Source organism: Coniophora puteana, assembly GCF_000271625.1.
Source record: "Coniophora puteana RWD-64-598 SS2 unplaced genomic scaffold CONPUscaffold_5, whole genome shotgun sequence".
In the NCBI taxonomy this organism is placed as follows: domain Eukaryota; kingdom Fungi; phylum Basidiomycota; class Agaricomycetes; order Boletales; family Coniophoraceae; genus Coniophora; species Coniophora puteana.
In genome coordinates, this window is record NW_006913057.1 from 2,073,130 (window position 1) to 2,094,457 (window position 21,328).

Below are 21,328 nucleotides of genomic sequence, written 5' to 3' on the forward strand. Positions count from 1 at the left end.
CGAGTCGGGTCCATCAGGTCCATGGTATCCAAATCCACCCCCAAGCCTTGGGGAATTCAGAGTCGTTGTACTGAGTCGGACTGAGTCGGGAGTCGGGAGTCGGGGATGCGGCGAAATCCTGTAGCCCCATAGTTTAAGCCACGAATTTGCTGTCTCGCATCTATATGGTTTTGCTTACTCACGTTTTATACATTAACGCATGCAGTCACTATTCGTTATAACGCAATATTACATGCACACATTAATAACGCAAATTGGCCCAGGGGAATACTAGAGCAAGTGAATAACTTCAGGACAATTGCGACGTTAACTGCTGAACCACTGGAATTATGGGCCTGACTGAGACTACTCAATCAACTCTAACCGGGCTGATCATATGTCAGACTATCCGAACTGACTGTGATACGGCGCTTGTGTCTGTAGTAATATCGAGTAATCTGCATCATTGGGCTGCTGCGGTTCGGACCGCTGTAATTCTGGATACGTCTGCAATTCTTCGGTGCCGTGCGCAACGATGGAAGGGGAACTGCGTGGAGGGAATACTTCCAGAGTTCCAGAACGAAACGAGCCGCTACAACGCGCAAGGCTTGCAGGCTCATACGACTCTACTATAAGGCGAGAATCGGGTTGGACATTGTTGTGTATGGAATCATGGTTCGAATGTAGTTGACTGTCCAACGGGTGAATAGTGACCGAGTCGAGCTCTTGGTTCTGAGTCAAGTGGCGTTCAACAGTGTTTTGCGACGACAATGATAGCCTAGATGGGGTTGGGGTTGGCCTCTTACTGTCAATGTCAAAGTTGGGCTTGGATATGCGTATGCGCTTGCTATTGTTGACTTGTTCGATCAGCGTTTCAAGTTCAGGTGAAGGCGAGATTGAGGGGACAGGTGGAGTGGCAGCGGGAGACGACATTCGGGTAAAATCAGCGTAGTTGCGTTTGAGTGGGGTCGAATATCTCGAGATGGACTGGGGCGCCAGTGATCTCGTAGCTGCATCCTGGGAGATCAACGAAGGCTGAGCAGGTAAGGGTCTTGCATGTTCAATTGCTACGATTGCTTGCGATGACTTGGCAGGAGTCGCCATGTCCGAGGCTGGGTCCTCTAAACCATTTTCAATGGCTGTGCTCTAGCATAGCACCAGAGTCATTTCAGAACATACCAGAAAAGACACCAGTTTGTCGCTCACGTCCCGCAGATACGATTTCTAAGGACTTCGTCAAAGGAAAATCTCTTCGGCGAACCGGTCTTGCATTGCGAACATGGTCATGTACGACATGTAGTAAAAGGCCCTCGTGAAGGACAAATGTCTGGCGGCACCAATCCCATTGACAAAAATGAGTCCTTGGTGCGGAGGGTTGATCTGAGTTAAAAGGCGGCGTTTGGGAAAGTTGTGACGACGAAGCCATAGGTGAGGGCGAGAATTCAGAGTTAGCTGATCCTCACGTGCACGGACAGTGCACAAGTAGCATTGTCGGATGCAATACTCCTCAAAGATAAGATTATAGTTTCCTGAATACTGTACAAGTACTATCGATCTTTGCGCGTCTCGGTCTCTGACTCACTCTCTTGCTCTGATACTGATTTCCCCTACACCTCGGTGTTTTCCCCATGGCTAGTGGAACAACGGATACGGGTGACTTCCTCGCGCTTTTCAAGTCTATAGGGCTACCCCAATCGAAAGCCGCAGAGGCAGCCAAAAACCAGAAGAGCGCATCGATTTTCAGTGAATTGATTGTTGCACACGACCTCACCAATGCAAAGCTCAGCGAGAAGCAGGGTGTCCTGGTCGCCACGTTCGCTGGCCAGCTGGCCAAAGCAGACAAAGTTGGCCCCGTCGAACGCGACTATGGAGTGAGGGCGATCTTGGATGAGAAGCTCAAGTCCACGGATCAAGTGTCAGGTGAAGCTTATGCTTTCACAGGTCATGGAGTTCTTACAATCTCATGGTAGCCGCGACGAAGTATTTGGAGTCTCACTCTTCTCCTTTCAATGATAGCGAATTTGAGCAAGAGTGTGGCGTTGGTATGCACTTCCCTACATCTTGCACGGAGCGATACGATCGTCCCTAGGTTACAGCATCACGGCTGAACAACTCCTCGCCGAAATAACCGACTACGTAAAGGCCAGCGGCGCTGCGGGATGGGCAAACTTGGGGCCCACCATTAGTGGCGTAAAGAACTCTCCGGCTTTGCGGTGGGCCAACCCTCTCGAGGTCAAGAACGCGGTCGAGCAAGTTTTCACGAGTAAGTTCGGTCCAAAGGAGGCAGGCAAACCAGCCAAAGGGAAGAAGGTGTGCTTATTCTTGAGACTTGGGAGGTTTGCCACTTAGCCTCTGTCAAAGGAACCTGCTCCCAAGAAGGACGCCCCATCTCAAGGAGCTTCCACACCACCAGAAGCAAGCAGCCGAAAAACTGTATTCGAAGAAGGCTTCCTTGGATCTCTGCATAAGCCTGGCGAAAATGCTCAAATAAAACCAGAGCTTCGTGAACAACATCTTGCATTCACGAAAGGTTCTGTCTACACCCGATTCCCCCCTGAACCTAACGGCTACCTTCACATTGGACACTCAAAGGCTATCTTCGTGAATTTCGGTTATGCTGCACATCACGGCGGAAGATGCTACTTGAGGTATGATGACACCAACCCGGAGAAGGAGGAGGCCCGTTATTTTGAGAGTATCTTGGAGATGGTGCGTTGGCTAGGATTTGAACCCTGGAAGATCACGTACTCCAGCGACTACTTCGATAAACTCTACGACCTGGCTGTGGAGCTTATCAAACGAGATAAGGCCTATGTTTGCCATTGCACTCGTGAGCATTGTCCACTATGGTTCAACTCATATCCTTGCTCACTGAAACATTAGAAGAGCAAATCAAGGCCGATAGGGGAGAAAAGATTGCAGCCCCAAAGGCTTGCATCCATCGCTCACGACCTATTGGAGAATCTCTCGAGGAGTTTAAGAAGATGAAGGATGGACACTATCGGCCAAAGGAGGCCAATCTTCGGATGAAGCAAGATCTATCAGATGGAAATCCCCAGATGTGGGATTTAACTGCATACCGTGTTCTGGACGCACCTCATCATCGGACACATGACAAGTGGAAGATCTACCCGACTTATGATTTCACACATTGCTTAGTGGATAGTTTCGAGAACATCTCGTACGCATCTGTTTGTGCAGCATCTTCCCTATCTGACTGGGTCATTATTAGGCATTCGCTCTGCACCACCGAATTCATTGCCTCACGCCAATCATATGAATGGTTGTGTGATGCTGTTGAGGTATACAAGCCAAGGCAGTCAGAGTTTGGTCGACTCAATGTTACCGGCACAATTAACTCGAAGCGAAAGATCTTGCAGCTCGTGGAAGAGAAATTCGTGTCTGACTGGGATGATCCTCGTCTTTTCACCCTCATAGCTCTCAGAAGACGTGGAGTGCCGCCGGGTGCCATCTTATCGTTCGTCAGCGGCCTTGGGGTTTCAACTGCAGCATCAAATATTCAAATTGTACGCTTTGATCAGACTGTCAGGCAATACCTTGAGAATTCTGCACCAAGGCTTCTGATGGTGCTCCGTCCACTCAAAGTCACTCTCGAAAACGTCCCAGATGATTATGTGATTATGGTTGAGAAGCCACTTCATCCTAAAGTTGCCGAGCTTGGCTCTTCCAAGATCCCCTTCTCCAAGACCATCTACATTGACGCCGACGACTTCCGTCTGGAGGACTCAAAAGACTACTATCGTCTCGCTCCCGGGAAAACTGTCGGCCTTTTTCAAGCCCCATACCCCATCACATGTACTTCCTACAAGACAGACGGGGCTACGGGCGCTGTCACTGAGCTTATCTGCCGTCTTGAGGACAACAACACCAAGAAGCCTAAAGCCTTCATTCAGTGGGTTGCTGACCACGCACCCTCCGGAAGTCCAGTGCGCATCGACGAAACACGGATTTTCCACTCCCTCTTTAAGAGCGATAACCCACTTGCCGCCGTGCCCGACTTCAAGGCTGACATCAATCCAGACAGCCTCCAAGTCATCAGAGGTGCGATGGTTGAAGTGGGCTTCTGGCCACTGGCGAAGAAATCTATTGGAGATGCCCTGAGCGAGGCCAGGACGCGAGCGGCAAAGGGGCAAAGCGAGTCGAGGTTCCCGTTGGACGCGCCGAAGGTGAGACCCGAGGATCTAGTAGGCAAGGAGTGTGTGAGGTTCCAGGGGTTGCGGGTGGCATATTTTGCTGTGGACAAAGACTCGCGAGTGGCTGCCCTTGATCAAATTGAAAGTACCGGAGCCGGAGCGGGCCAAGGTGATTATCTGGTGTTGAATCGCATAGTTAGTTTGAAGGAAGATACCGGGAAGGCTGCATGACGCAAGCCAGCGAGGGATATGTTATCATAATGAAGACCTGCAGTAGCTAACAATTACAATGCTGATGACATTACGCAGCCACTAGGGCGTGTAGTTTGTATATCTCGTTTCGTACATTATAGTAGACATCTGAAACATTTCCTTCAAGTTCTACCTTGCCTGAAGTTGTCTTGCGCACCGCGACGGTGTCATGGAGATTTTGAGAAGCCTGATCGCGTTTGGCACCCGCGCCGCATATGAGGACACCCTCACCAATGAGCTCAGCGTGGATGCCGACAGCAGCAAGACGCGACTTGAGAGAGGTTAGCTTGAGTTCACCGATCATCGTAGAATGAGGTAAATCGATTTTAGACCGTGATCCCAATGTCCGCCTTTTGGGAGGTTCGACATTTTCGCTTACGACACTGGATTGTCGTGCTGGGGGCACCGCGTACGCGGGCCCAAGTATAGGTATGGTTGAACTGAAGTGACTAATCACACGCCCAGTCACATATGCGACTTCGTTGTCTTCAAACTAGGGAGAGTATCAGAATTAGATTTAGATCGTGAAGGCAGCATGACAAGCATACCCGCGACATCTTCAGCCCGGCAATGAGTTCATCGCTTAGCGATATTGAGAAGCTGTTGGTTTGTTGTCCAATTTGCACTGAGTCGCCTACTTGAGGCGCATAAATGTCCTTGGTCATTGCATGGATGTTTGCACAACTGCTGATCAGGGCTTCTGAGGCACTCTCGGAAGCGTGTACTATGATCTACAGGCAGGATGGTAAGTAAAATTGGGGAGACGAGTACAACGAACGTACCATCTTCCTAGGGTTCATTTGAGGTATTATAGTCTTGACAGATCGTCCATCGTTCAGCCCTTGCATGTCAATGAACAGTAGGCGGCATGCCAGCTGGACCTCGATCTCGGACGTCACAAATTTGTATGGCGGCTCCTGGGCGGCTTTCTGAAACTAATATCAGTCGCTAAACCAACATCGTTAAACCAAAGCCTACCTTCTCCTCCTCTTCAGCTTGCCTCCGCTTGACATCCTTCGCTTCGTCGCCTTGACTATCCTCCTCCATGACCTTGCCTTTTCGCAGCCACATGCCAACATCGATGGTTTCGCCGTACTCATCTACTCTCCGCTTCTTCTCCACATAGGGGAACATTCGGAAGCGTTGACTTTGGTTCGAGGAAGTCTTGAAAAATGATGTCGCCTTCGACATGTTCCCTTTGAGGTAGATGTCGAAGGATAGCACTTGCTTGGTGAGGCCTTCATCCATATCAGCCCATTCCCCATCCTCAGCTGATTCGCCTTTGCGTTTCCGCAAGCCGAGATTAGGACTGGAAATATCGTCGGAGTCCAGAGTCGTAACGCCGAGAGCGCGGGCAACCTCATCTTCTTCTGCGTCGGAGTCGGACTCCTCGTCACTCTCGTCCTCGTCAGCTTCAAGCATGCGTTGATTACGAGCCATAGCGGCCTGCTGAGCTACTTCCTTCTCCTTGGTCGCACGCTCTTTAGCCAGATATAGTTCCAGTTCTGTTCCTTGGAGAGGGACTTTTGAGGACATCTATGCAATATCAAGGCCAGCCGTTGCACACAAACGAGTGGATACGGACCTTCAGCCGCATAGCACCATCCATCATGACGTTTCTGCCAATCTTTCCCTTGTCCCACTTGTCATCCGCTCTTTGCGAGTCATTCCAGCGGCCGAAGAGTATTTGGCCGAGAGTACCCTCTTCACCTCTGCCAGTAAGGAGTACGACGTTGTCAGGCACTGCTGCGAAGTCGACGAATAAGGATCGAGACGGTCCGTGCGATAACGACGCAGGAACAGCCAAGATAATTTTGGGGTCTTTCGACGAATAAGTTTGAAGCAATGCGTCTGGGTTAGGAAAGAACTCGAGATGACTGGCGTCATGTAAGTGAGCTGAGTTCGATTGCGTAGCATACGAAATCTTACGGAAACCGGAGAGCGAACGCCCCTAAGGCGTCGTCGTCTGCGTCATCGTCTCTTCGTCTCTTGTTGCCGCCCATGCGCCCACTGCCGTCGACACCCACATCTTCCTTGTTGACTGTACCGCCCAGCCATTCCATCATACTTCGCACAAAAGTGAGCATCTCGCGACCATTGCGAGAAAGGAAGCAAATCGGATAGCGATAGTCATGGAATTTCCAATGTTGGTCTAGCAATACCAACAATTCCAGCACCCGAGTGCTGGAATCGCAAGGCAGCAACAGGGACGATCGTGACGAAAGAGTGGCACTGATGCAATCTGGTCATAGTCACGATGAGCTTGACGCAAGCACAGACATTATTAAATATTCACCCATGAGCGCGGCATCTCTGTCTTTCCGACGACTCGTGACCACGTTTGCGCGGTCAGCATCAGTGATGAGGAGGTCGGGGCGAGCAAGTTGCTCGAATACACCTCCCCCAGCGGACCGAACGAGGATAGTTCCATCGAGGTGGCGTTCACGCATGTGGTTGATGTTTACAGCGTAGAGGATTGTACCAGCCGACGGAGATCGTATCTTCCATATGGTACCGCCTAGTGTATGGCCGGCATTGAATGGTGTTACTGTGATGCCCTGACATCGTCCTGAAAGAACCGTTATGAGAGAAATATTACGGAGAACACGAAGAGTACGTACCCTGGAGATGTGTAGGTTGTGAATACCTTAGCGTGTTGATAGAGTCAAAGGCCTCGTGAACTTCCTGCATTGTGGCAATGAATTTAATGCTCGTGTGTTCCTTCTGTTCTGTTGAGAAGCCTTCTTCATTTTCATTTTCCTCCTTATGCTCTTCATCAAAGTCCTGTTCATTCTCTGGGTCATGAATACCTTCGTCTCGAAGGCCGTCGACATCTTCCGTCGTCGCAATGCGTCCCATAGCCTGCACAGGAAGTGTACTATACACAGGCGCTTTCAGACCCCATCGTGAGTAGGCATATGCGAAGAGTCCGCAGTGGGATAAGTCGCCGTGAGATAACAAGACAAGGTCCACGGAAGGCGCACACCTGTCAATTGAGAGTCAGCCAGTCATTTGCCAAAATAAGGGGAAGGTCACAAACTGCTTCAGAGCATTGCAATAATCTTGCCAGAAGTAAGGAGAAGAGTCGCTCTCTGTTGAAGTCGAAGGAATCTTCTCTGGATTCCAGTCTGGCGAACCACAGTCGAGGAGAATCTTGACATCGTCTATTTGGAGAAGGTAGGCCAAGGGACTCGTAACTGAAGAGCGAGCGGCACCCGATAGCGGCGTGAATGTGATCATGGTACCTGTAAGCTCTTTATGATATCGTTATTGCAAGTTGGGCTGTTACACCGCCGCGGACACTCGAGGTGCTTGTGCCGTCGCGTATTGGAAGAGGTATGCAATAGCCTCCGCTCCGCTCTGTACAGAAAAGGAAACACATGAGTGTTTGTTTATGAAGCTCTTGCCAAACAACTGACGATCATTCTGAGATCTGTGTCGCGAATCCTCCTTGTTACTGGTCACTGACCGCCTTAGCACGCCTGCAAAAGGTTTCCATATCTACCCTATTTCTCACTTTGCTTGGGTCCGATAGGCAGGGTGTGAAACCATACCATTCACATCATGGAGGCACGGAATGGAGAAGTCCAACTACATGCAGAACAAGACGTTATGATATCCCACGATGCGATGAATTTGCGAAGGACATCGAGAGGATACGATCTTCCCTGTGACAGTGGTAAACCGGTAACAGCTGGTAACCACCTGCAACCGGCTGGCATCCACTCCAAAAATGCCGCGAAGGCTATGACACTAGATCATGGCCATACCATTAATACCAGATACTAATTATAAAGGAGTCCGTTGACGTCATGCGCACACCCTCGAGGGGCCATGACGGGCCAGGGGTGAACATGCCATGGTCCATTCGCGTATTTCACATTGGCTAGACGAGACCAGTGGCTATCGTTCGAGTGCTCGCCCGTACTCTCGACAGTGCCACACTTCACTTAGTTTCCTTCTTCCCGTGGTCACTGACCTTAGCCAGCAGTCATGACAGTTTCAACTCTGTCTGCTGCAGCAAATATCACTCCCGGTCTGTATTTCCTACTTCCTCACATCATCATACTCACACAAAGCAGTGGTAATTAGGACCTTGTACCTCCATTCGAAACGTAAACGCAAGGGAAAGAAGACCCGCTCAGAGGACAAAGCACATGCACTTGACAATATATTCTTCGACGAGTGAGCATGCTCTGTCATAATCCACATTCTTAACCTTACGGCATGCAGGGCATTCAACATTGTTAAAGCCTTCATCTTGCTGGGGACTAAGAATACGGTGGAATCGCTGCAAGCATTGTGAGCTTGTTCCTTTGTGGAACACCATATTGAACGCGATTGACACTTCCCAGCACCAACACTCACGTCCCCGCGCCACCTTGGGCGGCCGTTGTCCCTGTTCTTATACCCTTTGCATCCTGCAACACGGCTGCAGACACTTTGATCAAATGGTTCGGTCCAGAAGATATCAAGCATGTTGTCGGTGGAGAGCGGTGGTGGCAAGTCAGGGGCCTGGATGGTGGAGATGGCGAATGGATCGCGGAAAAGGAACAGCTGACCGACACGAATGACAAGTCTGAGGAGGGTAAGCACTCCTGGCAAGAGAAAACCATCAAAAAAATGGAGCAACTGGATAGAGTACTGGTGAGTGCAGCGACCTTTCGCATACCTGTGTCAATTTGCTGAAAGATTCGTTTTCAGTTTTACGTGCACGGAGGTGAGCCGATCAAAGACCAATCCCAGAGAGTTTCGTTTTGAAGGAATTAAGGCGGATACTTTTGGGGGTCAATAAGTGAGAAAGAATACTTTACCTATGGTTGCGTTATTTTGACAATCCTGATAGACACTCATCGTTATCAAATCATTCGCTATGGTGCAGTTTACCAGCTCCAGGACAGCCTCATGACAACTAATTGGCTTGCTAGCCCGGATGATCAACGGTCGTGCGTTTGCCGTAAATTATCGAAAGGCGCCTCAATATCCGTGGCCATGCCCTCTGCAAGATGTCCTCGCAGCGTGTGAGTTGTCCGGGCTGTCGTCGGCAAATCATGGTTCATTGATGATCAAAATGAATAGACTTATATCTGATTGACCCGCCCCCTGGATCAGCACATCGACCTGTACCCGCGTCGAAGATCGTATTTGCTGGCGACTCCGCAGGTGGCGGTCTTTGCCTGGCGACTTTGACACTTCTGCGCGATATGGGGCTACCTATGCCCGCTGGCGCTGTTCTGATCAGTCCATGGGTTGATATGACACACAGTTTCCCCAGCATCATGCAAAATACCCACACTGTGAGTTATGAGTTCGTGGTGGGAGGCATTTTCAACAATCAATTACCAGGACATAATACCTCCTCACGGGTTTCTTGCGAAGCCGTCGACCCTTTGGCCTATGGATCCCACGAATACCACAGCACGTGTCGTTCCCACCACCACCAATCCACCACCTAAACCTGGCCATGCTGACGTCCTCGTGCCTCAAGCAGACCGTCCTCGTGACGATGCTGATTTGGACGGTGCGGCGGCTGGTTTAGGTGCGACGGATAAACCTAAGCCCCAGGCTGAAATGATGAAGATGTACGGCGCGAAAGACGATGTATCTGACCCATTTCAGCCTTCAGATGATAAAGGAGAAAGTTCACCCATCGGGAGGGGCCCGGGTCAAGTAGGCGCAGAGTCAAACGACGACAACCTTGAGACTCGAGAGCCTAAACCGTCGAAGGTGCTCATGAAGGACCCTAACGCCATACCACTTGAGCTACGATCACAAATCCATCTTTACGCGACCAATGAGTAAGCTTAGTCACTCATCAGCGCTCTGCACCCAGCTGACAGCGCTACCGATAGGCAACTCTCACATCCTCTAGTTTCCCCTGTGCTTCAAAGTTCTCTCTGCAACCTTTGTCCTTTGTACATCATTGCCGGTGACGGTGAGGTGTTAAGGGATGAAGTCATCTACTTGGCCCACCGGGCCGCACATCCTGATCAGTTCCCTGTCCGTGAGGGAGTTATCAGAGACGGTTGGAGACAGAAGGAAAATCTACAAAGATTCACTACCCCGACAAAAGTGCATTTACAAGTGTTTGACGGCAAGTGCTTACCAACAATCATCTGCCATCTTTCCATTAATTGCTTTTGTTTTAATTATAGATATGTGTCATGTTCTCACTGTTTTCACTTTTATCGACTGCGCCAATTACGCCTATCATTCAATTGCTGATTTTGTTAAACACGTTACTGACAGCTCGCCTGAGGAGTTGGAAGAAAACCCATTTCCAGGACCGTCGAAACCTTCCCGTTCTAACACTGTCGGGAAAACACACCCCGAAAAGGAATCGCAAGGGTGTCGAAAAGCCGATACAGGTGATGTAGCAGGCGATATAACAGCCGACGAATCAGGGAACATGCGCAGAGGCTCGCCTATTGCAAATGGAGGGTTACATCCTGGCACTATAGAGACAGGGAAACGAGGACAAGAGGTAAGCCGCATCTTGACTCCCTAGGGCGCCCATTCATCAAACGATGGGCTTCAAATAGATGATACGAGAGCGTGTAGATATTTATGGGAATGTTCGACCAATGGAACCCATGCAGGATGTGCAAGCTCTTCAATTAAAGCCCTCTGAAATTGGTATAATCAAGGAGGACCCTCTCAACAAATGGCTAAGTGGCCAAAAACAATGGGATAAACGCTTCAAGAAGACCAGTCGGAAAGTTCTTGGAAAACGCCTGAAATGCGAAACGAAGGCGAAGACGATGATCGACAACGCAAGAGATCAGGGTCTTGTACTTGAAGGGGACAAGGACACCATTAATACGAGACCCAAGCCAGAGAGGTCATCTTCAACGACGTCCGTGAGGACGATTCGAGGTGCAATTCAGGCTGACAGACGATGGGGGCCTTTGGATCTGGCCGAGGAAAACCCACCATCAACTGCCATTGCTAATAGGCGCGATACCGTGAGCATGTCTTCGCCCTTGTAAGATACTGACTGATCGAGCATTAATGCAGGCGGACGCTCTATCGTTGCTCAAAAAGACCATTTACCATTCAGCGCCTGTCACCCATAAAACCCTACCGACGCTCAAGACATCCGACGCGATCAAAGCAGCGTTCGATCCCAACGACGATCCCTTTAGGCCGCCCAGGCAGTCTGCATCTGAGCAGCAGACACGTTCTTTCATGAACTTGCATGGTTTGAGCGTCTGGGAGTCACTTATCAGGTTTGCGTTATCGTCTCCTTAGTGAAGTGCCGAACTAACAAACTTGGCAGGCTTTTCATACGGAAGAGCGCTGTCAAGGTGGCTAATGGAACTCGTTAAATGCGAGGGTACCCTTCGTGGGAGTGACGGAGACTCGTAGTCTCGGACATAATCAATTAATATCCGCCTCAACATCGCGTCGTCGCGGGGCGCGTCGCACACTTGTTCCGGACAAGTCGCATAATGGACATATAAACACCCAGATAGAGCTCTACACCTTTCACTCTTTGCTAGCTCAATTTTACACATTGACCTACTCCGCGCTTGACTCGAGCTACGACTAAGAAGATCCCGATATGCTTCCATTGTGTAACATGTTTGATCCATGTGTGCGTGACAGCGTCGCCTGCAGTTGTCCTCGAGGCCATCGAGCCACACGTGTGGGAAGGGCTTAGTAAGCGACATGTGCTTTTGGCTCTTTTAACCCTCCACCCTCTCTTTTCGCGGGCATCACCCCATTCTCACTACCAGTTCACTCCGTAAGCCATCCTCGACGCGTTTTTTTCGTGGCAGCATATTCTAATCATTTATGTGCGCTCTTCAACAGACTACTCACGAGTAAAAATGCGTGAAGTCATCTCCGTACACGTCGGTCAAGCCGGTGTCCAGATCGGCAATGCCTGCTGTTAGTTTTTTTAGTCCTTTGGAACGTACCCGCTGCCCTTGTCTCCCTGCATTGGATGTCAAGTTGGCACATGTGAATGAAGGAGCTAACGTTTTATCCTATCAGGGGAGCTTTACACCGTCGAACACGGTCTTAGTGTACGTGGCTAATCTCGAATAACGTAGATTGTCTCTATCTAACGTGAAAGATCAGCCCGATGGTCGTCTTATCGAGGGCTCACCATCTACTAACGATGATGGTTTCAGCACTTTCTTCTCGGAAACGTCTTCTGGCAAGCACGTTCCGCGGTCGCTCTACATCGATCTTGAGCCGAACGTCGTGGACGAAGTGAGGACGGGCACGTACCGGAGCCTTTTCCACCCCGAGACCCTTGTCACTGGCAAAGAGGATGCGGCAAGCAACTGTACGTTCCACATTGATACGTCACCATCAGGTTCTCAGTTTTCTTGCAGACGCTCGTGGCCACTACACCATTGGCAAAGAACAGATCGATGTTGTTATGGACAAGGTTCGCCGCCTCGCTGACAACTGCAATGGTCTCCAAGGTTTCTTTGTCTTCCATTCCTTTGGTGGCGGTACCGGCTCTGGTTTCGGTGCGCTCATTCTTGAGCGTCTGTCCACGGACTATGGCAAGAAGTCCAAGCTTGAGTTTAGCGTGTACCCCGCTCCGACTATGGCCAACTCTGTTGTCGAGCCCTACAACTCTGTCCTCACCACCCACACCACCCTTGAGCATTCTGATTGCTCATTCATGGCAAGTTGACGTTATTTAGCAGGTGACAATGTCTCACGTCAATTACTCAGGTTGACAACGAAGCCATCTATGACATTTGCAAGCGCAACCTGAACATCACCTCCCCAGGTTTCACCAACCTTAACCGTCTGATTGCTCAGGTCGTTTCGTCTATCACGGCATCTCTGCGTTTTGATGGTTCCTTGAACGTTGATCTCAACGAGTTCCAAACCAACTTGGTTCCGTAAGCCTCCATCGTCTATATTACACCCTCTATTTACCGAGTTCGGACTTAGCTTCCCCCGCATCCACTTCCCTCTTGCTACTTTCGCTCCCATCATCTCTGCTGAGAAGGCCCACCATGAACAGAACTCTGTTGCCGACATGACCTTCTCTTGCTTTGAGACCGGTAACCAGATGGTCAAGTGTGACCCCAGGGAGGGCAAGTACAGTATGTGTCGTCGTTCCGCTGCCCTTCTTCGTCCGGCTCACTCGTTATTTAGTGGCTTGTGCCCTTCTGTACCGCGGTGATGTTGTCCCCAAGGATGTTAACGCTGCTGTTGGTATCATCAAGACCAAGCGCACCATCCAATTCGTTGATTGGTGCCCTACCGGTTTCAAACTCGGTATCTGCAACGAGCCGCCCGCTCACATTCCTGGCGGTGACCTTGCAAAGGTGTCCCGCAGCATGTGCATGCTGTCCAACACCACTGCCATCTCATCCGCGTGGAGCCGTCTTGACCACAAGTTTGATCTGCTTTACTCGAAGCGTGCGTTCGTGCACTGGTACGTTGGTGAAGGTATGGAAGAGGGGGAGTTCTCTGAGGCTCGCGAGGATCTTGCTGCCCTTGAGAAGGATTACGAGGAAGTTGGCATCGACTCTGCTGATGTGGAGGAGGCTGGAGAATACTGAGATGCATTTTTGGTTTTAAATTTCTCTGGTTCGCGAAGTCTGCCTTTTTCCTTATCAAATATACCACATTGATGTCCCTGCGTTGATAGCACTCATCCTTTACGTCTTTCTTTGATTCACGGAACCATGTTATTTTCCTATAATTTTACATTTGCCATTGATGTCCCCGTGCTCGTTATGGAATGAATTTTGAGTGGCCGAAATCTGCTAAGTCCCAAAAGGGTATCACATTGCGGTTCCGCCATGGTGTGATTCCGGCGATGGTTCGAAAACATTTCTGCAGTGAACCTGACTTGGTCACTGCCCATCTCATCGACAGGACCTCTCCACACCGGTTTCATTGGCAGTCATGCGCGAAGTTATCTCCCTCCACGTTGGTCAGGCTGGTGTCCAGATTGGTAATGCTTGCTGTGAGTGAGCTTTCTCCTTCAACGCGTAAAATCGTTCAACACGTTTGCAGGGGAGCTCTACACGCTCGAGCATGGTCTCAGTGTATGTACCATCCCTTTAGCGTTCTTCTGACGTTTCATTGTCTCTCTTGCAGCCTGATGGTCGCGTCTTGGACGGCGCCAACACCGACCACGGTTTCTCCACCTTTTTCTCGGAGACTGGTTCTGGGAAGCACGTCCCTCGTTCCCTATACATTGATCTTGAGCCCGGTGCTATCGATGAGGTAAAAACTGGCAAATACCGCTCTCTCTTTCACCCCGAGACCATGATCACTGGCAAGGAAGACGCGGCCAACAACTGTGAGTGATCAAGTCCATGCTTCATGAAATATCTTTGATCACCAAAAATGTAGATGCTCGTGGCCACTACACCGTTGGGAAGGAGCTCATCGACCCCGTCATGGACAAGGTTCGCCGTTTGGCCGACAACTGCTCAGGTCTCCAAGGCTTTTTCGTATTCCACTCCTTCGGTGGTGGTACTGGTTCCGGTTTCGGCGCACTCCTCCTCGAGCGTCTCTCCACGGATTACGGCAAGAAGTCTAAGCTTGAGTTCTGTGTATACCCTGCTCCTCAACTCTCGAGCTCCATCGTCGAACCGTACAACTCCGTCCTCACTACTCACACCACTCTGGAGCACTCGGATTGCTCGTTCATGGTGAGTGGTCAAGTTTTCGACCAAGTGCTTCAAATAATCGACCCATGGGAAAGGTTGATAATGAAGCTATCTACGACATCTGCAAGAAGAACCTCGGTGTTGCCCAGCCCAGCTTCACGAACTTGAACCGCCTGATTGCGCAAGTCGTATCATCCATCACCGCCTCGCTTCGCTTCGATGGCTCTCTAAACGTTGACTTGAACGAGTTCCAGACCAACTTGGTACCGTAAGTGCTTGCTTGCTGTACAAGTATGTTGTCGTGGTGCTTAACGTTTGTATCAGCTTCCCTCGTATCCACTTTCCTCTGGCCACGTATGCTCCTCTCCTGTCTGCAGAAAAGGCTGGTCACGAATCAAACTCGGTTGCTGAGATGACCTTCTCTTGCTTCGAGGCCGGTTCCCAGATGGTCAGGCATCATTGTACCTACTGTCAACCATTACTAACTCTACATACGCAGGTAAAATGCGATCCCAAGGATGGCAAATACAGTAAGTTCCGTAGGTGAAACTCAAGAATTGTTGCTGAGCTATGTTCAGTGGCGTGCTGTCTCTTATACCGTGGCGACGTCGTTCCAAAGGATGTTCAGGCTGCTGTTTCTAGTGTGAAGACCAAGAGGACCATCCAGTTCGTCGATTGGTGCCCTACTGGCTTTAAGGCATGTGGTAGGGTCAATCATTGGGCTGTCCATTCTGACCATTGTGTAGCTCGGTATCTGCAATGAGCCATCCGCCCCCGTCCCTGGTGGGGATCTTGCCAAGGCGAGCCGCAGCCTGTGCATGCTCTCTAAGTACGTTGTATATTCTTACAGAGTAGGACCTACTGACTTTCACCAGTACCACTGCCATCTCTGCTGCATGGAGCCGTCTTGGTATGATCTGACATGCGCCTCTGAGTCTATAGTGGTATTGACATTGCTTTTAGACTACAAGTTTGACCTCATGTACTCGAAGCGTGCCTTTGTGCATTGGTACGTTGGTGAGGGTATGGAAGAGGTGAGCTTACCGCCATTTTCCAATTAATGTGGCCCTCATCCGTTTCTAGGGTGAATTCTCGGAAGCCCGTGAAGATCTTGCTGCCCTCGAGAAGGACTACGAGGAAGTTGGCACCGACTCCGTTGATGCCGAAGAAGAGGGCGAGTACTAGTTAATGAGAGAGACGCATTCCCTTTCACCTTGGCCAATGCCTTAACGTTATTTCCCCTTTATCTACCTCTAAATTTCGCTTTACTCGTGATGCAGCTTTGTCTTCGCTAAGAATTTGCCAAGAATATGACCAGTGGCGCTAGAACCATCAAACCCTAAGCTAGGGTGTGGTCGCTCCTTAATCGAAAGACAGGCGCGATACTAAGTAGTCTAGGCACCCCGCGATCAGCGCTCAGCGGCTGCTCTTCATCTGGACTGTTACTTCGATGCCAGCAGGAGTTCTCTTCATGGAGACACTGATGCAAATGTAAGGAGGCGAGATGCCACGAAGTCTAAGAACACACCTGGCAAGATCGCGAACGAGGAAGTCGGGGTTCGCGGCTTCAACTTGTTCCTTCGGGTGCGTGGTGAGCAGACCAATGACTTTACAGCCCGCTGCGCGACCGCTGCGTACCCCTGCAGGCGCATCTTCGACAACCAGACCTAATGGCACCTAATGAGGATATGATGTTTATTCTCGGATCACCTGCCTACATCTTTCAGGTTCATATCCACAGCTCTTCGCCCCCAGCAAGTAAGGATCAGGGCTGATTGAGAGAACTGAACATCTGTAAGAGGGGAAGACGAAGTGGGGAATCTTACAATGGTTTGCCCTTCTCGACGTCCTCTGCTGTCACAAAAACTTTGGGTTTTGGGATGCCTGTTAATGCCAATGCTCTCGACGCGTAATAGCGTGTGGCAGAAGTACAGACAGCCCAACGAGTCTGCGTATCCTCCGGACCGGCGGTGAGCTAACCTTGACTTAGCAGTTATCTTAAGAGTGTGAAAGAGAAACTCACTTCATCTATGATGTCCTTTACGCCTGGCAGCAACGTGATGCCCTTTCTGCCATTAACGGTAGAGGAATCCACGATAGCTTTCTCAAAGAGCACGGCTTGTTTCTGATCTGCGTGAGATTCTTAGCAACTGACGAACAGAGATGGGGTACATACCTCAAGTTCTACTTCATCTGTGATTCCACAATATTTACGCAAATTATCGACGGTGCGGACCCCATGTGAACCTGCAAGCAAAGGGCAACAGCGTTGAATCTGTCTCACGATGTTCTAGGACTGAAGTACTGACTGCTCAATATTGTCTTGATGTCAAGCCCTGGATATAACTTAGCAAAGGTCTCCCATGCCCCAACGACGCCCTCTGTCGAGTTGACCAAAGTCCCGTCCATGTCAAAGAGGCTATCAAGTGTTGTATACATCGTCAAAATGAGTCCTACCAGAAAGTTTTGCAATCTAAAGCTGAGTTATATGGAACACGCACATTGCATCGACCGTGAACTTGACGGGGTCTGACATGGCAGATAATCGGCAAGCAGAAATATTGTAGCAAGAACAACGATACCATGATGATCTTTAGCCCCAAACGCGTCTAGTATCGGTCGCTGTGTGAACCATCGGTCCGATGTCGGTGAGGGTTCCTGCAGCCCTCATTCAGGGGCTGAGTTCCCCTTTCAAGCTGGGTGAAATTAACGTTGCGCGCAGTGTTACAAGCTTTACTAGTGTCATAACTATACCGTCGACCGAATGCCTCCCCGCCGTCGCCCCGTACACACAGTCGATAGCATCGACCAGCAACTCCAGCAGATTCACCTTCTCGATCCTTCCTCCTCGTCTGAAAACCTTGAGCAACTGGGCCCTATCATCAACCAGATTTATTCCAATCGACAGCAGGAAGCCTACCTTCGCAATCTTCAGGCACTCGTCGAGGCAAAGGACAGCGAGATTGAGCGTATATGTACAGAGAACTACCAAGAGTTCATCTCGTCTGTCTCCACCTTGTTCACAGTCAAGTCTTACACTACAAGTCTACGTGACAAGATAGACACTCTAGATGCCAGTGTGGCTCAGGTTGGCAAAGGCGTGCTCGAGAAGAAGAAAGCCCTTCTCCAATCCAAGAAGACTGCTGCAAACCTTGACGAGGCTATAGATACTCTTCAGGCGTGTCTCAAAGTCTTGGACGTCGTCAACCGTGTTGGGGATATGATTAGAGAAGGAAAGTACTGGAGTGCATTACGAGTATGTCACATAAGTTTCGCCCCGTGAGGTTCTGACCACATGCACATATATTATAGTCTCTAGAAGACATTCAAAACATGCCCTCCACCTCGCTATCCCAAACACCCTTCTATCAGCACCTGCTTTCCTCCTTACCATCGTTGCGAACACAGATTCAGGATGCCGTTATTGCATCCATGAAGCAATGGCTTCTCGAGATCCGTAACGTCAGCGGTCAAGTGGGCCAACTGGCTTTGGAAGCTATGGAGATTCGATCGCGAAAGTGGCGGTCAAAGCGGGAGAAGGATTCTCTTCTCCGGTTGAGCCGCGTGGGGAGTGCTGTTGAAATGGTTGCACACGAGAGGACTGATAGTGAGTGTATCTCCACGGTCCGATGTTGCCTCTTCCTTGCTCATGCACTGCAGCTAGTCCCCTCGATAACGACAAGCTTCAAGTTGACTTCAAACCATTGTATCAATGTATACACATATACACATCGCTTGACTCTCTCGAAGTACTCCGAAAGTCATATCAAGGTGACCGGAAAGTATGTCATGCGCAACTCTGCGCAGTGCAACTACTAATGCAAGGCAGGCGCAATCTGATCTTATTCTACCTTCACCATTCCCGTTGTCCTCGCTTGTTTCCCTGACGCAAGAAGTATGCGGATTCTTCATTATCGAATCTCACGTCCTGCAAACGACTGGTAACTTCAGATCGGAGCGAGAAGTCGAGGAACTTTACGAGGCTTTGCTAACACGCTTCACGTCATCTATTCAAAGTACCTTGACCGACCAAACGGAGCCTGACACCCTGCTGAAAGTCAAGGAATGTCTGGTCAGCTTAATAATGACTCTTGAGGTAGGAGTTCTGTATAAGTTCCCCTATATTGGTGCTAACAACCACTTTTCAGTCTTACTCGTACCCTACGCATGCGCTAAACTCTTTCGTGCTGTTGATGTTCCAAAAATACTCTACGTCGCTTGAAAGTCAGTTTAGCCGGCGCTTTGAGAATGTCAGTGTGAAATCAAAATCCGACTCTCCCTACTGATTATCCATTCAACGCAGATCGTCCTTCAGGATGATGGGATAGCTATGGAAGCAGGTACAGCTTCTGAACGAGACACTATACTGGGCGTTGTCTGGATAAGTCCTGCAGAGCAAGAGCGGCTCATGGAGTACGTGCAAGACACTACTCACTTGATTGATACCAACCGTACCTTTCTGATAGGGCTTCACTTCCCTTGGTTCTTCCATGGTCACAAAGCTTCTATTTGTGTTGCCAGGATGTAAGCCCTCACATTGGCTACTGACTCATTTGCTTAGCTAATTGCTTCCAGATACGGTTATTCGTACAGAAGTTCTATCAGTTCATTGAAGGTGTCTCGCAACACCATGGCAGTATTGACGATTTCCTGAACAAAGTAAGAACCTTCTAATCGCTACTACACCCTAGGACTGATATTGGTGTAAGTCACTAGATAAATTACTTACAAACCATATTAGCGAAAATATTAGTAAAAGGTTATTTAGTATCCCTACGCTCTCGCAGGTCGCGCAAGTTGTGTCCGACCTAGAACACTTCCAAGCGGCCTCCCCCGAACTTGAGCGCTCACTGACCACTCTTCGGTCAGTCATTTGGAGGACAATCAACACCATATGACTAACAGTTATGAGACAGATCAACTCAGAGAGGTGGCACAATTCGTCTTGGATCTGCCACTTCCTTTGGTAACACGCAGACGCGCGCAATCACGCGAATTACTGGGCTCATCGCTTCCAAACTGGACGATTTCTTTGAGCTTGCTGAATACGACTGGACGCCATCCCGGCGTGAAAACATGCCTAGCATGTACCTTTACGAACTTGTAAACTGGCTTACCACTGTTGTGGATTCACTCATCATCAAGAACGAGTACATCGACCAAGCGTATGCAGGAGCTGTCGCGTATATTGCAGAATGCCTACAAGTGCGTCATCTGCTCGCGTCATGGACCACACTAACCTGTGCTTAGAACTTCTTGATCGGACCAAATGTCAATGCAATGAATGAGAACGCTGTTTCGAACATTCTCGTGGATATCGGGTTTTTGCAGGACGAATTCAATCGTATTGGACGTAGACATTTGAATGAGGTTTTTGCAGAACTACGTGCAGTATGTCCCTGATCTCCTTTGACAAACCGTATATCTAACATTCCTGTAGATGGCAAGCATCGTATTGAATGACAACGTGCAAGACTATCTCTTACCTCAAGTTCGCAAGACAACGTACGGCATGATCAAGCCAAAGAGGTTACAGACACTGTTGGAAAAGCTTGCCAAGTATGGATCCTCGTGCAGAGACGGACCGTCTCGGGAGTTGGGCGAAAAGAGACGAAAAGAAGCTGATGCAGTTGGCCGAGTATTTCCGGGGGAGAATCGGTGACCTATGTTTATACTGTCGACATCACAAGTACTTACCCCAACAAAACGATGACATATACTTTCTCAACAACATTAGTGCATATTAACAGGCGGGGATCCGCAATGACCAGGCGGTAAAACCCTCTACAGATGAGTGAACGTAAAGATATAAAAGGCACTCCAATAGAAAGAAACAGAGCGACTAAAATCGATGTATAATTTTGGTCGAGGATCATGGCGGAGTCCATACAGCGCCAAGCAACTTGAAAGACCCAGAAACAAGATTGCACATCAGCACATATCGCACAACATCGTAACATCGTAATCCTTTAGGCCGATCCGCGACGCTTAATGTTAGTCGCGAGCCATTCAAGACCCTCGTAAAGACCGTCGCCAGATGTGGCACAAGCAGCCTGGGAGGCATGTCAGTTAGGCTCTGCCAACTTGCGAGTTGCTGGAAACATACCTGAATATACCACGTCCTTTGTCTGAGCGCCTGCAGGCCAAGCTTGTCGGTGATCTCAGCAGCGTTCATAGCATTGGGAAGATCCTGCTTGTTGGCAAAAACCAAGAGGAGGGCATCCCGGAGCTCGTCCTCATTCAACATCCGCTGAAGCTCCTCACGCGCCTCCGAAACACGCTCCCGATCGTTTGAGTCTACAACAAAAATGATACCCTGTGTGTTCTGGAAGTCTGTAGGAT

At 49.6% G+C, this 21,328-nt stretch overlaps 6 protein-coding genes across 6 annotated transcripts; 5 read left to right on the forward strand and 1 right to left on the reverse strand.

The window, feature by feature from the left end:
• Window positions 1-1,607: 1,607 nt before the first annotated feature.
• On the forward strand, window positions 1,608-4,364 carry CONPUDRAFT_89767 (glutaminyl-tRNA synthetase; the record flags this gene model as incomplete). The annotated part of the gene is made up of 6 exons (XM_007769859.1): window positions 1,608-1,899; window positions 1,950-2,021; window positions 2,069-2,289; window positions 2,341-2,809; window positions 2,863-3,160; window positions 3,212-4,364. 6 exons carry the CDS (start codon window positions 1,608-1,610, stop codon window positions 4,362-4,364), a joined length of 2,505 nt encoding a protein of 834 aa, XP_007768049.1.
• A 70-nt stretch (window positions 4,365-4,434) lies between these two features.
• CONPUDRAFT_54247 (uncharacterized protein) lies at window positions 4,435-7,625 on the reverse strand (the record flags this gene model as incomplete). Its single annotated transcript, XM_007769182.1, has 9 exons — window positions 4,435-4,878; window positions 4,934-5,116; window positions 5,168-5,320; window positions 5,364-5,921; window positions 5,971-6,262; window positions 6,315-6,627; window positions 6,682-6,954; window positions 7,007-7,371; window positions 7,426-7,625. The coding sequence occupies 9 exons, from the start codon at window positions 7,623-7,625 to the stop codon at window positions 4,435-4,437; spliced, it is 2,781 nt and encodes a 926-aa protein (XP_007767372.1).
• Window positions 7,626-8,357: 732 nt separating this feature from the next.
• CONPUDRAFT_81845 (alpha beta-hydrolase) lies at window positions 8,358-11,847 on the forward strand. Its single transcript, XM_007769521.1, has 15 exons — window positions 8,358-8,421; window positions 8,468-8,570; window positions 8,619-8,687; window positions 8,741-9,032; window positions 9,090-9,105; window positions 9,157-9,180; window positions 9,232-9,261; window positions 9,314-9,406; window positions 9,465-9,682; window positions 9,732-10,183; window positions 10,238-10,479; window positions 10,541-10,869; window positions 10,928-11,350; window positions 11,403-11,614; window positions 11,665-11,847. Exons 1-15 carry the CDS (start codon window positions 8,379-8,381, stop codon window positions 11,711-11,713), a joined length of 2,595 nt encoding a protein of 864 aa, XP_007767711.1. The 5' UTR covers window positions 8,358-8,378; the 3' UTR covers window positions 11,714-11,847.
• Window positions 11,848-12,104: 257 nt separating this feature from the next.
• CONPUDRAFT_81846 (tubulin alpha) lies at window positions 12,105-14,123 on the forward strand. The gene is made up of 8 exons (XM_007769523.1): window positions 12,105-12,132; window positions 12,201-12,278; window positions 12,384-12,415; window positions 12,471-12,681; window positions 12,731-13,032; window positions 13,083-13,255; window positions 13,308-13,462; window positions 13,515-14,123. Exons 2-8 carry the CDS (start codon window positions 12,218-12,220, stop codon window positions 13,922-13,924), a joined length of 1,344 nt encoding a protein of 447 aa, XP_007767713.1. The 5' UTR covers window positions 12,105-12,132; window positions 12,201-12,217; the 3' UTR covers window positions 13,925-14,123.
• Window positions 14,124-14,208: 85 nt separating this feature from the next.
• Window positions 14,209-17,531, forward strand: CONPUDRAFT_81847 (tubulin alpha). The gene is made up of 19 exons (XM_007769525.1): window positions 14,209-14,334; window positions 14,385-14,416; window positions 14,469-14,673; window positions 14,727-15,028; window positions 15,082-15,254; window positions 15,311-15,434; window positions 15,486-15,516; window positions 15,565-15,683; window positions 15,733-15,815; window positions 15,862-15,896; window positions 15,950-16,020; window positions 16,070-16,466; window positions 16,515-16,653; window positions 16,705-16,757; window positions 16,813-16,961; window positions 17,010-17,111; window positions 17,163-17,233; window positions 17,296-17,405; window positions 17,488-17,531. Exons 1-12 carry the CDS (start codon window positions 14,274-14,276, stop codon window positions 16,169-16,171), a joined length of 1,338 nt encoding a protein of 445 aa, XP_007767715.1. The 5' UTR covers window positions 14,209-14,273; the 3' UTR covers window positions 16,172-16,466; window positions 16,515-16,653; window positions 16,705-16,757; window positions 16,813-16,961; window positions 17,010-17,111; window positions 17,163-17,233; window positions 17,296-17,405; window positions 17,488-17,531.
• A 212-nt stretch (window positions 17,532-17,743) lies between these two features.
• On the forward strand, window positions 17,744-21,125 carry CONPUDRAFT_103416 (rsec15). The gene is made up of 13 exons (XM_007769860.1): window positions 17,744-18,242; window positions 18,299-18,593; window positions 18,647-18,768; window positions 18,816-19,082; window positions 19,135-19,236; window positions 19,290-19,399; window positions 19,453-19,510; window positions 19,562-19,645; window positions 19,696-19,850; window positions 19,903-20,191; window positions 20,237-20,377; window positions 20,427-21,041; window positions 21,095-21,125. Exons 1-12 carry the CDS (start codon window positions 17,751-17,753, stop codon window positions 20,646-20,648), a joined length of 2,337 nt encoding a protein of 778 aa, XP_007768050.1. The 5' UTR covers window positions 17,744-17,750; the 3' UTR covers window positions 20,649-21,041; window positions 21,095-21,125.
• The last annotated feature ends 203 nt before the right edge of the window (window positions 21,126-21,328 follow it).

What these genes read in the sequence shown, in the direction of transcription:
- CONPUDRAFT_81845 (XM_007769521.1), top strand. Translation starts at nt 8,379, where the DNA reads ATGACAGTTTCAACTCTGTCTGCTGCAGCAAATATCACTCCCG. An exon ending in TGCAGCAAATATCACTCCCG is followed by an intron (nt 8,422 to 8,467) that starts GTCTGTATTTCC and finishes CACACAAAGCAG; the next exon opens with TGGTAATTAGGACCTTGTAC. An exon ending in CATCTTTACGCGACCAATGA is followed by an intron (nt 10,184 to 10,237) that starts GTAAGCTTAGTC and finishes CGCTACCGATAG; the next exon opens with GCAACTCTCACATCCTCTAG.
- CONPUDRAFT_81846 (XM_007769523.1), top strand. Translation starts at nt 12,218, where the DNA reads ATGCGTGAAGTCATCTCCGTACACGTCGGTCAAGCCGGTGTCCAGATC. An exon ending in CCGTCGAACACGGTCTTAGT is followed by an intron (nt 12,416 to 12,470) that starts GTACGTGGCTAA and finishes GTGAAAGATCAG; the next exon opens with CCCGATGGTCGTCTTATCGA. An exon ending in ATTCTGATTGCTCATTCATG is followed by an intron (nt 13,033 to 13,082) that starts GCAAGTTGACGT and finishes TCAATTACTCAG; the next exon opens with GTTGACAACGAAGCCATCTA.
- CONPUDRAFT_81847 (XM_007769525.1), top strand. Translation starts at nt 14,274, where the DNA reads ATGCGCGAAGTTATCTCCCTCCACGTTGGTCAGGCTGGTGTCCAGATT. An exon ending in GGTGCCCTACTGGCTTTAAG is followed by an intron (nt 15,684 to 15,732) that starts GCATGTGGTAGG and finishes ACCATTGTGTAG; the next exon opens with CTCGGTATCTGCAATGAGCC. An exon ending in TTGGTGAGGGTATGGAAGAG is followed by an intron (nt 16,021 to 16,069) that starts GTGAGCTTACCG and finishes ATCCGTTTCTAG; the next exon opens with GGTGAATTCTCGGAAGCCCG.
- CONPUDRAFT_103416 (XM_007769860.1), top strand. Translation starts at nt 17,751, where the DNA reads ATGCCTCCCCGCCGTCGCCCCGTACACACAGTCGATAGCATCGACCAG. An exon ending in CATATCAAGGTGACCGGAAA is followed by an intron (nt 18,769 to 18,815) that starts GTATGTCATGCG and finishes AATGCAAGGCAG; the next exon opens with GCGCAATCTGATCTTATTCT. An exon ending in GCTTAATAATGACTCTTGAG is followed by an intron (nt 19,083 to 19,134) that starts GTAGGAGTTCTG and finishes ACCACTTTTCAG; the next exon opens with TCTTACTCGTACCCTACGCA.